Here is a 14,562-nt window from a genome sequence, read left to right as displayed (position 1 = left end):
GCTGCTATAAACATCAGGGTACATGGACCCCTTCAAATCTGTATTTTTGTACTCTTTGGGTAAATACCTAGTATTGCAATTGCTGGATCATAGTGTAGTTCTATTTTTAACTTTGAAAAACCTCCATACTGTTCTCTAGAGTGCTGCACGTGTTTCTATACCCAACAACAGTGCTAGAGGGTTCCCCTTCTCCACATCCTTGCCAAAATCTGTTGTTTATTGTGTTGTCAATTTCAGGCATCAGACAGGTGTGAGGTGGTGTCTCATTGTGGTTTTGAATTGTATTTCCCTGATGATGAGTGATGTGGAGCATCTTTTCATGTGACTTAGCCATCTGAATGTCTTTTTTGAAAAAGTATCCTTTCGTGTCTTCTGCCCACTTTTTAACTGTATTATTTCTTTTTTGGGTGTTGAGTTTGGTTAAGTTCTTTATAGATTTTGGATTCTAACCCTTATTCAGATATGTTGTTTCCAAATATCTTCTTTCATTCTGTAGGTTTTGTTGATTGTTTCCTTCACTGTGCAGAAGCTTTTTATCTTGATGAAGTTCCAATAGTTCATGATTGCTTTTGTCTCCCTTGATCTGGTAATGTGTCTAGTAAGAAGTTGCTGTGGCCTGTGTCAGAGAGGTTTCTGCCTGTGTTCTTTTCTAAGATTTTGATAGCTTCCTATCTTACATTTAGGTCTTTCATCAATTTTGAAGTTATCTTTGTGTATGGTCCAGAAAGTGGTCCAGTTACATTGTTCTGCATGTTGCTATCCAGTTTTCCCAACACCATTTGTTGAAGAGACTGTCTTTTTCCACTGATTATTCTTTCCTGCTTTCTCAAGGATTAATTGACCATATAGTTGTGAGTCCATTTCTAGCTTTTCTATTCGTTCCATTGATTTACGTGTCAGTTTTTGTGCCAGTACCATACGGTCCTGATGACTATAGCTTGAAGTCAGGATAGTGATGCCTCCAGATTTACTTTTCTTTTTCAGGATTGTTTTGGCTATTTAGGGTCTTTTGTGGTCCATACAAATTTTAGGATTGTTTGTTCTAGCTCTGTGAAAAATGCTGGTGGTATTTTGATAGGGATTGCATTAAAACATATGCTTTTCACTGGCTGACTTCCCTTTGTTTCTCTCTTCCCACTGCCTCTGCCATGGATCCTGGGATCACCTCCCAACTAAATCACTTGCACTTGAATCCTTGTCTTCTTCTAGAGGAACACAAGCTAAGACAGCTGGGATCTACAACAGAAAAATCCCAAGTACATTTCTAATCACTGCAGGGTCTAGGGCTTCAAACAATGTTAAGGGAGCTCAGTTTCCCTCTCTCTTTTCAGGATCATGTTCTTCCATTGTGGTGGGAAGAGGGCTGCTGGCAGCTGAATGGTTATATCCTAGCCTCTTCCATCCCCAGCCGTATTCATAAGAGTTTCATATTAAGTTTTGGGATGTGGGCTTGGCTCAGGTGCCCATCCTTAAACCAATCACTGTGGCCAGAGAGATGGACTATGTTAATTGGTCAGGGAGTCCAAGGCTGGCGTCAGCCTCATCTAAAACCAAATATGGAGTAAAAGGAGGTGTGATTTGTTTATCCAGGGAAAATCAGGGTCTTGTCAACCAGAAAAGGAGGGATGGATATTGGGTAGGCAGAAGAGACAGATGCATATCTTGATTGGCTATGTGATCATCCTTAGGCACCAGATTCGAGGTGAAAATGCTCTTGAGGCTGGGATCTTGTAACCACAACTCTTCCTTTGATACCAGATGTGGGAAGAATGTTGCTAGAACATTCATCAGCTTCCTCTCTAGACCCACCAGTGTCGCCTACCATGCCTTCTGTATACCTTTTTTTTTGGTCCTGTGGTTGTTTCCTCCTGAGCTCCTGGAGCAAGTGTTGAGCCCAGGGGGTTTTTGTAAGGCTCTCCCTGTCACTCCTCTCACCGTGGAGCTTCTCTAACAGCACAGAAATAGATGCCTGAGTCTGTAGGCATCAAGCCTGTGATGGTGAGCCTTAGGGTTTTGTCTCTTGCCCAATGTGACACAGAATATCGTCCTTTCCTAGTGTTTGTGCTAGTAGATACAAGATAAATGATTTCAGTCATTTTTCCATTGGAAAGCTGTTGATACCAGCTCATCACGTAGTAATCAAAGTTGAGTGTGAAACGGCAGTCCAAGGTCACAGATTCTCCCTCTTTTTCCTGCACTGAACTTGGAGATTGAGTGATGCTCTGCGTATTGCTGGAACCTGTAGAAAAGAAGAAAAAAATAACTTAGCTTCTGACATTGCTCCCAAGAAAGCTGTCACAAATAGCCAGGTTTTCACCCAGAAAACAACGTGGAGAAAGGCACAGTCAAGTTCTCTTCTAGCTTCTTTCCCAAACTCCCTCCCTCAGGCTCTGGCTGCTGGGGTGGTGGGCTCCTTACCAAAGAGGATGAAGGCCAACACTGTGCACAAAAGAATGGGCAGTCTGGACTGCATCCTGGGGCCCTTCCCACTGGTTAAATGGTTCTTGTTCTGCCTGCCACCTGCCAGGCCGTTTGCAGTGTCACTGGAGCTGGGTGGCTCTGTGGCCTTGCTTCTATAGAGCTGGCAGTGGGGTTTCTGCATACGTCAGCTTAGTCACACTTCCTGCTGTGTGTGCCTGCCTCCTGCCCTCTTCCTCCAGGCCTCTTTTGTCTAATTGATCGGTAACATGTTGTGTATGGTTTATGATGAAGGAAAACTTGTCCAGTGTGGACATAACCAAAAGGGAGAAAATAGGCAATAAAACGAACCATAAACTCATTACCCAGAGATAACTTTTTGTTGTATTTCTTTCAGTATTTTTAATGTATTTCTTTCAGTATTAGGTATGCATACCCTAATGAAATTGGGATCCAATTAAAAATCTTCTTTGTGTTGAACACTATTTATATAAATATGCCACCATGTCATTCAAATGTATGTGAAATGTGATTTTCACAGCTTCATACTACTCTGTTGTGTAAGCAGACCTTAATTTGTTTAAACATCATTGTTTGATATTGTTTTGATTCCTCTTTGACTGTTTTAAATAAGATTTGGTCGGAATTGTAAGTATAAGTCTTTGCATTTCTGACAATTTATTTGTATGTTAAGTATGTTATTTTAAAGTTTTTAATTATGGAAAATTCAAACATGTACCAAAGAGAGAATAGTACAATGAAAGAGCATGTACTCATTTCCAGGTTCCACAATTATCAAGTCATGGGTAATCTTATTCGTCTACACCCGCGTCACCCTACACATCTATACCTCTTTCAGTTCTGGTTAGATTAAAGCAAATCCCAGACATCATAGGGTTGTGTCCTTTACACAGGAGGCATGTAACGTCAGGTTGGCTTTTGGTGTGTGTGTGTCTCTGTGTGTTGTTAGTAACTGTTAATAAGCAACAACTAGATCTATTGTTTGAATAGGAGTTGGTTTGCAAAATGATATTCTAATTATATCATTTCTACTTCATTTTTTAACTGAAGCATTTCTGTTAAGATAATTTTTCCTTGTCAATTACTTGATTAACTTTGAGGTTAAGTGTAGGATTCTTTCCATTCATTTGTCAGTTTGTAGGATAATGAGCTGATTCGCCTCTAGGGTGACCAAACCATCCCTGCTTGCCTGAGATGGAGGCGTTTCTCAGGACAAACACCAAAATAGTCCCAAGCAAATCTCAGGCAACCAGGATAAACCCCTAAAAGTAAATAAGGAGGATTGTTTTAGGAACTCATGGATTTAAACATACTTGATGTGTTTTAGTTGATTGGATTCATGGTCTTATTGATGTGGGAATTGTCCCCTCTTTACCAGCAGAAATCTTTTCAGGGTGGCTCCTGAGCCTTTGTGACATGGCCTCTGTAACCTGTGATGGTTTCCTAGTTTTCTGGGAGGAGAAGATATTCTAGGCTCATTTATACACTTTCTTCCCCAGCGATGGAATCAACTATCTGTGATTAATGATAGATGTATTTTCTCCTTCCAGTTCTAATGTTCTTCTTATTTTACTGCAGTCATTAAGACATTTAGTGAAATGTAGAATAGAAAGAATAATATTGGAAATCTTTCTCTTTTTCAAGTTTTTAAGGGAATGCTTTTAGTATCTCACTTTGAAAACAAATTCAAAGATTCCCTTGTTCAGGGTAAGGAAGTTCCCTTTTCTTTGTAGTTTGTGAAGAGGTTTTAATTAGACATACATGTTAAACTTGACCAAATCACTTTTCTGCATTTAGTGAGATAATTTTATAGTTACTGTCTTTATGTGTGGTATGTTGCACTTATATTTAACCTTCCTCATACTCCTGGGGTGAATCTTAAATGATCATGGTGTATTAGTGTTACTTTTCAATATTCAATGCTGGTTTGATAATATTTTTAGGAGCAGTCATTGTTTTTAATAGGTGATATTGGTCTATAGTTGTACTTTGTCATCTACCTTTGTTTATTATTGTCATTGTGGTCCTCTTGGTCTCATAAAATGTGTTGAGTAGTAGTCTTCCTGTTTTTATTTTTCTCAGTAGTCAGGAATGGAAATTATTGGTCTTGGGTTTGATGTAACTTGCCTGTGAAACACCATGTTTTTTTTAGAGTTTTAAATTTCTTTAATTTGCCTGTAAATTCAAGTTTTCAATTTTTCTTTCCAGTTTTGTTGGATGACAAATTTTAGAAAGTCTTACTTTTTGTTTAAGTTTTTAATTAATTTGTATGGATTTATTCCTGCCTTCTTATGATTATTTAAATTTTTACTGTGTCTGTAGCTGCAGTCTTCCTTTACACAATATTTTTCTATGTTCTTTATTTCCTTGATAAATTTTATTAGAGAATGGTCCATTTTCTAATTATTTTCAAAGAACCATTTTAAATGGATTCTTTCCTTTGCTTCTTTGTCTCTACTGCCTTAATTCTAGCACTGATTATTACTATTTTTATCTTCCTACTTTTGTTGTCTACTCTTACTCTCTTTTAAAACATTAAAAAAATCTTTTTTTATTTTTATTTATTTTTGAGACAGAGAGAAAGACAGAGACAGAGTGTGAGTGAGGTAAGGCCAGAAAAAAGGGAGACACAGAATCCGAAGCAGGCTCCAGGCTGTGAACTGCCAGCACAGAGCCCGACAGGAGGCTCGAACTCACAAACCGCGAGATCATGATCTGAGCCCAAGTGGGACACTTAACCGAGTGAGCCACCCAGGTGCCCCGAGGATTCTTTTTATTTGTATTTGTTATTTTTGTAATTTGGAAATTATTTGTTCATATCCATTGCATTTATTAAGATTGGTGCAATTTTTCTCTAATTTCTTTGTAATAATGTTTTTAACGTTTATTCATTTTTGACACAGAGAGAGATAGAACATGAATGGGGGAGGGTCAGAGAGAGAGGGAGACACAGAATCCGAAACAGGCTCCAGGCTTTGAGCTGTCAGCACAGAGCCCGACGCGGGGCTCGAACTCACAGACCGCGAGATCATGACCTGAGCCGAAGTCGGATGCTTAACCGACTGAGCCACTCAGACGCCCCTGTAATATTTTTTAAAGGAGATTAAAAAGTTTGTTCGTAAAAGATCATTGTCCCAGACTCCACTACTGATTCTTAACCAGATAGGTAGGCAGCTGAATGTTTATTTTGGCAGCTCCTAAACTCCTTGAACTAATCATGTATCTGGGCTCTCACAATCCACCTCACTATCTCACTATCACCCTGATATATCTTTAAAAAGAAACCATAAACCTCTGTGGCTTTTTTCCAGGATGTTTCTGGGAAGTATTTCAGAAAACCCTGAAATCCTGGCGGCTGAAATTGTCACTCGGGAGAGTCACACATGGCATGAGTATCAAAGGATGAACCTTTATAACCACCGTTATAGAGGGAATCGTATCCAAAGGAATGAAAATGAAGTGGGGACCTTCTAATAAAGAGGTTTACAAGCCTGGGATTGGGTCTAAGGCAGGCATTGGGACAATTGCGCTTGCAGAAGAAGGAAAAGATTTGCTCACAGACTTCCCTAAACTTTAGGAGAATTTTAAAGAGATTCGGCCTCAACTACCTCAATATTATTCAGGCTTCTAATTTTCATCCTTATTCCTTTTTTGTCCTAAGTTCAGGCCTCTCACCCACCCCCAGAGAGTGTCAGCATCTTCTCATTGTTCTGAGAGTTGTGTTAGTGGCACGATTGCCCCCTGGAGGCCAGACAGAGGAGCAGCCGCCTTAAAGTATTCTAGGCCAGTGGTTCTCAGGGCTGAGGGTACATTAGAATGGATTGAGGAGTTGTAACAAAAAGTGCTAGGTCCTGAACACCTAGACCGCTGGGGATGTGGGACACATTCTAGTATCACTTTATTAACATTTACACTTGAGTGAAAAACTAAAAATAAAATGAAAGCAACTGCTCTGAAATAAATCTAAACATATCCAGAAGCAAAATTACTCATAGTAAGTAGCAGGGTAAATAAAAGGTGTCAGGGGATAGAAAAAAGGAGATATTTTACCTGTAGGTTTACCTGTATGTTTACCAGTCTGGGAGGTAATCCGTTTTAGCAAATCTCCCCCTGGGACTTAGAGTTTGAGTGTGACAGATTTTTGGTGTATATTTGTGATGTGCCCACGAAGGTACTCATTTTCATATATAAGTTGATTGCTGATTATCCAAGTTGGCCTCCTAATTCTTAGACCTTACTTTTCACTGTTTTCCCTGGGTTCTGGTTGGCTGGAATATTAATAGGGGCCAACATCACTGAGCTCTCAACTGAAACTTGATCAAGAGCTTGACCTCAGTGCCAAGACTAGCATTATGAGAGTTCTACTTCAACACCAGCACTAATTTAAATTTTATATTTTCAAATCATAGCATCACAAAAATTAGAATTAAGGGCCTCATGAGGTCCTCTAGCCAAACTTCCTTATTTTCAACATCTGAAAAGTCATAAGAGCCTTTCAGTTTTGGTGAACAAACAAGCAAGCAAACAAACAAACAAACAAACAAATATAAAGTACAGCTACTCTACTTTAGTACCTTCTTCTCTATCTTTATTGCCTGGCCCTCTCATACTCTGATCTCATGGGATACAAGAACTCTAAGAATTCTCAGTTTGCATTACCTGGGAATTCTTTCTATTTCTAATCATATACATAGAATTTTCCTTGCACTGTCTCTATCTAAAAGAAGCAAAACACTGTTAGTAGTCCTACTGACTTTGTCTAAGTTTTTTTCTGGGAGTTTTTATTTATGGATGTAGAAACATAGTGGATGTAGAACAGTTGGGAACAGGTGGAAGGAAGAGAGAAACACCTTGAAATACCTGTCAGGTCTGTGCCCGATGGCGAGACTTTAAGTTATAAAGTGACTTTCTGCATGATCCTGACTTCCTGGTGTGCATCAGGGAAGGAAAGCTGGCAGTGTTTCTAGATACAGCTCTATCTGCTCTATATTAAGGGTTAACAGAAATCCGGACTTTAAGGATACTGCTAGTGAAGTCTTAGAAGGAAGCAAAGAATATGTCATTGGGAACTGGAGGAAGGGAATCCATGTCAAGAGTTGCAGAAAAATTTTGAAATTGCCTCCTATAGTTACACGGAAGCTGAACTCGGTTGTAGAGCTGGGGAGATTTCAAGCAACGTATGAAGGTTCCACCTGGTTTCTTCTTGCTGCTGAAATGAAGAGAAGAGAGATAAATGGAGGAAAGAATTGTTAAACAAAATGGAACCAGGACTGGATGAATCTGAAAGTTCTCAATCTCTTCAAATGGAAAAAGGTGCTAAAATTAAGATAGAGTGAAAAAACTGACAGTGTGACTACATAACTTTTCATCAAAACCTCAGAAGGTTTGAGGGGTGGGAGTATTCAGTCACATAAGGAGCTCTTTCAAGAGATTTGGATGTGACTCCCAAGCAAACGATAGGACTTCTAAGAAGCTTAAGAGATTGGTCCCTCAGCCATCAGAGCATGGGCCACAGGTGCAGTTTTTCTGGAAAGGACCTGTGGATGTGGCTTTTTTCGAAAAGAGTAAATTTCATTAAAACCACGGGAGACCCAGGAGGTGTTTGAGAAAATGATTTCAGCAGAAACACTACCAGCTTGGATTGAAAGGGACAGAATACAGAATAAAAGGAGGAGGTCAGACCCCTAAAACTCTACTGGCAGGAAGCAGGTTTATAAAACTACTCAACTGCATCCATGTGTTACCTTTCGTGAAAGAAAAGGGATGACTCTGAGGGCAGATGTAAAAGCCAACGGATCACCGTTGAGAATTATTTCCAGGCCTTAAATCGAATCAAGGAACTCCTACGGTTTGCCCAGCTTTATTTCTGCCTTTCATTTCCCCCTCTTTTGGACCCAAATGTCTATAGCTATTAACCTGTGCCTTCCTGGTCATGTGTGATCTAACACTGTAATCTAGATGTGTTGGGGCAGGTCGCTTGTTTTGCAGCTTGACAGATGGAGAGGAATTGTGCCCCAGGAGCTGTACTTAACAGATGACACCCAGGAGCTGCATTTGGACTTGGACATCATTTATGATGTGATTTTGTAAGAGATCTGACTATATGAGATGAGACTCTTGGGTTCATTGGGAGTGTTTGTGAATGAATGTATTTTGCAAGTAGAAGGAATATTAATTAATCTTTGGGAGTCAGATGGTGAACTAAGGTAGAGAGATAAATTCCTGCCTCCTGGTGTCCATGCCTTTGGCTAATCCCTTCTTTTGAGTGTAGGAGGGACCTGTGACTTGCTTCTAATCAATACAATATGCAAAGGTGACGGGCTAGGCCTCTGCTTTTTTGTTACATTAGGAAAGTTTTCTGAATTAGCTAAGATGAGAGATTCTCCTTGCTGTCTTGGGGACATAGGCAGCATGTTGAAAAGGCCCAAAGAAAGTGCAGGAGACCACTAGGAACTCTGGGCAACCTCTAGGAAAAGAATTGTTTATGAGGATACATTGGAATGTGAGAAAGGAACTTGTAAACTATGAACAGTGATATAAATGTATTAGGCAGCTTTTAAGTTTTCAAAAGGAACAGATGATAGGTGTGGTATAAATATTTGTTGAATAAATGAATTAGAGGGTAAAATGCATTCTCAAAACAAAATTAATAAAAACAATGGTTAGCTGAACCATTGCCCCCTTTTAAAGTTATAATATTATTCCTTACTGAGTCTTATTATCTTTCACAAATCTGGGAGTTTTGTGTCTTCATTCTTCTTTTGTCCTAGATACATGTCTTGTTGAGAATAAAATCAGATGGAGAGTAAATGGAAGAGACACAGTGTCATGTGTAGGTGATAAATAACATCACTTACTTTTTTCATACATGCATCAGATCTTTATTCATTTGTTGAATAATTCAGACAAAGTCCTATGCTTCTTGATGATTTTATTCTGGTGGATAGACAGATAAAAAATATGCCATCAAATATATAATGATGTCTGCTAATGATGACTGCCATGAAAAAAATGTGAGACAGGGTAAGGGGAAAGAGGGATGTGTTGCTTGAGTACTAACTATATAGGGTTGAAGGAAAGACGTCTATGATGAGGTAGCATTTGAGCAGTGATCTGAATGATGGGTGAAGGCAACATTTGAAGCAAGACTACTCTTGTAAAAATATCCAGAGGTGGAAGCCTGCTTGGGGCACTCAAGGAACTATTCTAGGGGGTAAGAGTGATCCCAGTAGAGGAAGAAAGGTGGAGGAAGATGGGAAATATTCAGTAAACTTGAGAGTCTTCTACTTGTCATGTTCTGTGTCATGTTGGGAATATTGAGGTGAAAGAGACATAATCCTTGCTCTCAAGAAATTGAGTATCCTAGAGGAAGCAGGCAATAAATACAAAATTATGTAAGGAGATAAGTGCTATTCTTATAGATAAGTACAAATTTCATAGGGGGCCAGAGGAGAGAGACTTTAAATTTGCCCAGAAGATCAAGGAAGGCTTGAGAGAGAACAAGTCAGAGGGCAATGAGGAGGAGGTGGTTATGAGGTTGGAAACTCCAAACAAAGAGAAGGGTAGAGGGAAGGATAGAGACGAGAGGTGTGTTAACTCATGATATTTCCTGAATTCAGTATTTTGGTAATTCCAGGTCTATGTTGGTGACAGATGTGTCAGGAGATGAGGCAGCTAAATGCGAGTCATATGTGGGCTTGTGCCAGGCTAAGTCTAAAGAACTGTGAGAAGTGAAGTAAAATACCTAAATCTGCCTTTTACGCAGAGCTGTAAGGTAAGACAGTATCACTAATTAAAACAAGAAAATATGGAGGCAGAAGAGCATGAAGTAGGGGAGGTGAAAAGATTATGGGTTTTAGACTTACACATTTTATATTGCTCAAGGGTCATCTGACCCAAAGGCTGTGGGCTGCATACATAGGTCTGGAGCAAAATCAAGGTTAGAGGCATAGTCACTGGCACACAGGTATTAGTTTCTCTGTCCAGGTGTGGACAGAGAATTAGACTAAGGTTGGAGCCAGAAAAACAGCAACATTTAAGGCAGGAAATAGAGGAGAATTGACAACAGGAATCCCATAGTATCATTGACCTTACAGTGTTTTAAAGTTTTATTTATAAGCCTAACTGGCCAAGTGGAAAGTGAACTTATAGGAAATAATTATAGCTCATCTTTTTTTGTGTGTTTGTATTCCCAGAAACTGTCCCGGTGCTTTGTACATGGGATACTTAATGTATGTGTATTCAAATGAATTCATGAATAATTAATTAATGAAGGACTCTCTGGCTTGACGTTTCTGTTTTGTGCTTCCGTCTTTTAGTGTGACATTTCATAGCAATTGTTCTATGTGTCTTTTTATTTTCATTACTTTTTTTATTGTACAAGGAACCCACATTTATTGAAGAAAAATTAGAAAAAGGAAAGCTAAAACAATTACCCTGAATTCCACTGCTGGGAATAACTATTATTAACATTTCATGTCTATCTTTTGGATCACTACTATCAATAGAAGTACAATGTGAGCCACATAAATATATTACATTTTTTAGTAGCCACATTGAAAGAAACTATAAATAAATATATAAAATTAATTTTAAAAATATATTTTATTTAACCTGGTAATCTCCAAATATCATTTCAACATTGGTTCATAAAACTATTAATAGGATTGTTTACATTCTTTTCTTTATACTAAGCCTTTGAAACTTTGTGTGTATTTTACACTCACAGCACATCTTAATTTGGATTCATCACAATCCCAGTGTTTAAGAGCCACGTTAGCTAGTGGGCCATGTATGGATAACACAGTTCAAAGTTCCTTTTGATGTATACATAATGATATGACTATACATAAAATTGTAATTCTCCCTCCACAACATGCAGGTCATAAGAAATCTATAGTTTTATAAGCATTTTATAATAAATGTTTAATTTTCAAACAGTTTTGGATTTACAGAAAAGTTTTGAAGATAGTACACATAATTTCCATACTGCATACCCAGTCTCCCTTACGATGAACATCTTAAAATAGTACATTTGCCACAATTAATAAATAATACTGATATATTATTGGCTACAGTTCATACTTCAGTAGTTTTACTTTGATTGCCTAAAGTTCTTCATCTCCTGTGGAGTCCCCCAAGGAAACTACATTACATTTAGTTTTCATATCTCTTTAGGCTCCAGTTGGCTATGACAATATCTCAGATTTTTCTTCTTTTTTAAAATTTTTTTTCAAATTTAAGTTTAAATTTTATTTTATTTCTTGTAAACTTTTTTTTCATGTTTGTTATTTATTTTTGAGAGACAGAGACTGACAGAGCACAAGCGGGAGAGTGTCAGAGAGAGAGGGAGACCCGAATCAGAATCCGAAGTAGGCTTTGACTCTGAGCTGTCAGCACAGAACCAGCACAGTTGAAGCTACAAAGTGTGAGACCATGACCTGAGCCGAAGTCAGGTGCTAAACCGACTGAGCCACGCAGGTGTCCTAAAGTTTATTTTATTTTAGAGAGAAAAAGAGCAATGAGCAGAGGACAGAGGCTGAGAGAGAGAGAGAGAGAGAGAGAGAGAGAGAGAGAGAGAGAGAGAAGAGAATTGCAAGCAGGCTCCATGCTCAGTGTTGAGCCCAATGCAGGCTCATTCCCACAATTCTGAGATCATGACCAGAGTCAAAATCAGGAGTTGGATGCTCTGGGAATGCACGCTGGTGCAGCCACTCTGGAAAACAGTATGGAGGGTTCCTCAAAAATCTAAAAATAGAACTACCCTATGACCCAGCAATTGCACTACTAGGCATTTATCCACGGGATACAGGTGTGCTGTTTCGAAGGGACACATGCACCCCCATGTTTATAGCAGCACTATCGACAATAGCCAAAGTATGGAAAGAGCCCAAATGTCCATCGATGGAGGAATGGATAAAGAAAATGTGGTATATACATACAATGGAGTATTACTCGGCAATCAAAAAGAATGAAATCTTGCCAGTTGCAACTACGTGGATGGAACTGGAGGGTATTATGCTAAGTGAAATTAGTCAGAGAAAGACAAAAATCATATGACATCACTCATATGAGGACTTTAAGAGACAAAACAGATGAGCATAAGGGTAGGGAAACAAAAATAATATAAAAACAGGGAGGGGGACAAAACAGAAGAGACTCATAAATATGGAGAACAAACTGAGGGTTACTGGAATGTTTGTGGGAGGGGGGGTGGGCTAAATGCATAAGGGGCACTAAGGGAGCTACTCCTGAAATCATCATTGCACTATATGCTAACTAATTTGGATGTAAATTTTAAAAAATAATAAAAAAAAAAGAGTTGGATGCTAAACCAACTGAGGTACCCAGTCACTCCTCATTTTTCTTATTTTTGATGATCTTGAAAATTTTTAGGAGCATTGGTTAGACGCTTTGCAGAATGTCCCTCAATTAGGATTTTTCTGATGATTTCCTCATGATTAGACTGGGGTTATGGGTTTTGGGGAGGAAGATCACAGAGGTAACATGCCATTTCTCTTCACGTCATATCAAGGTGACATGCTATCAACATCTCTGGTGATGTTGACCATGATCAGCAAGCTAGGCTGGTATTTGACAGGTTTCTCCACCGTTGCTCGTTTTCATTTTTTAAAAAACAATCTATTCATTCATTTTGAGAGAGAGAGAGAGAGAGAGATAGTGAGCAGAGGAGGTACAGAAAGGTAGGGAGAGAGAGAATCTTAAGGAGGCTCTACACTGACAGTCCAGAGCTCAGTCTCCCAAGCTGTGAGATTGTGACCTGAGCCAAAATCAAGAGTCAGATGCTTAATGGATTGAGTGACCCAGGTGCCCCAATCCACTGTTGCTCTTTTGTCACCCTTTCCATACTGTCCCTTTTGGAAGGAACTCACTACGTGCAGCCCACACTTGAGGAGTTGGAAATGTGGAGTATCTAAATAAATTATTTAGAATTCTAAAGCATGGGAAGTTTGTCTGTTCTGCCTCACTTATTTATTCAATAATTTATTTATATCAGTGACTCATGGATATTTATTTTATACTTTGGGTTATTACTCAACATGACTTTATTTTGTTGCTTCAATTGTTCCAGCTTTGGCCACAGAGAGCTTTTTTAGTTGACTCTGATGTCCCCTAACATAGCCCCATCATAGGTGGTAGTGGTTCTTTTCTTTTTTTTCTTCCTTCCTTCCTTCCTTCCTTCCTTCCTTCCTTCCTTCCTTCCTTCCTTCCTTCTTTCCTTCCTTCCTTCTTTCCTTTCCTTTCCTTTCCTTTCCTTTCCTTTCCTTTCCTTTCCTTTCCTTTCCCTTTCTTCTTTCTTTCTTTCTTTCTTTCTTTCTTTCTTTCTTTCTTTCTTTCTTTCTTTCTTTCTTTCTCTTTTAACACTTCAAAATACTTCAGATTCATCTGGCATATTCCCTGTCCCAGCCCTAGAATCAGCCATTTCTCCAAGGAACCCTGGTTCCTGGTATTGAAAACTGGTATTAGAACCCAAGATACGAGATCTAGGCATGCTCATTGGTTCTGGGATATCCTCAGAAACATCAAAGATGTGACCTAGATTTTGAGAGACGGTGAGTTCAAAAGGTAGAAATGGGGAGGAAACATATTTCTGGAGAAGCAACTAGCAGGAGCAGGATTTGAGATTTGGGAAAAGGACAGTCTCACAAGGAATCCAGAAGTCTTAAGCAAACAAGATTCTTTGGAGGGACACAGTAGGGAGATTAATCTGGCAGCAGTAAGCAAGGTGACCCTGAGCAGAAGAGTCTGAAAGGGGAGAGAACAGTTAAATGTTCAGTGTAATAACAGGTACAGTGTTAAATTTGTCCCTCCCCCTTACCACCCTGGATGATGTGGGAGGAAAGGGCTGAACAACTGATCTAATCTGAACAGTCTGAGGAGTTGTAACCTGTCTCCCCTGCAGCAAGCCAGGAGTTTTAAAAAGTAGTATTGAACTATTTTGTTTGGTTAATTTGTTTCACCCAATGTTGTCTATATTAGTGTTTCTAGTTAGGTCTCTTTTGATTGCAAGTGATAGAAAGCCCTTTAGGTTGTTCTCTATCATTTAGAGTCTGTTATGATTTGTTCCCCTCTCTCCTTTTTTTCCTTTATCCCCTTCCTATA

General features: G+C 39.0%; 1 gene segment (V, D, J or C); it reads right to left on the bottom strand.

Moving 5' to 3' along the window:
- Positions 1-1,916: 1,916 nt before the first annotated feature.
- Positions 1,917-2,548, bottom strand: LOC109255682 (T cell receptor delta variable 1-like). The segment is given in 2 exon segments: positions 1,917-2,239; positions 2,419-2,548. Coding segments are annotated over 2 exon segments (363 nt in total).
- Positions 2,549-14,562: the final 12,014 nt, after the last annotated feature.

Source organism: Panthera pardus, unplaced genomic scaffold, assembly GCF_024362965.1.
Source record: "Panthera pardus isolate Hobbes unplaced genomic scaffold, ASM2436296v1 HiC_scaffold_24, whole genome shotgun sequence".
NCBI classification, from domain to species: domain Eukaryota; kingdom Metazoa; phylum Chordata; class Mammalia; order Carnivora; family Felidae; genus Panthera; species Panthera pardus.
The sequence above is the reverse complement of the archived record's forward strand: the minus strand, read 5'-3'. Positions and strand labels throughout refer to the sequence as shown.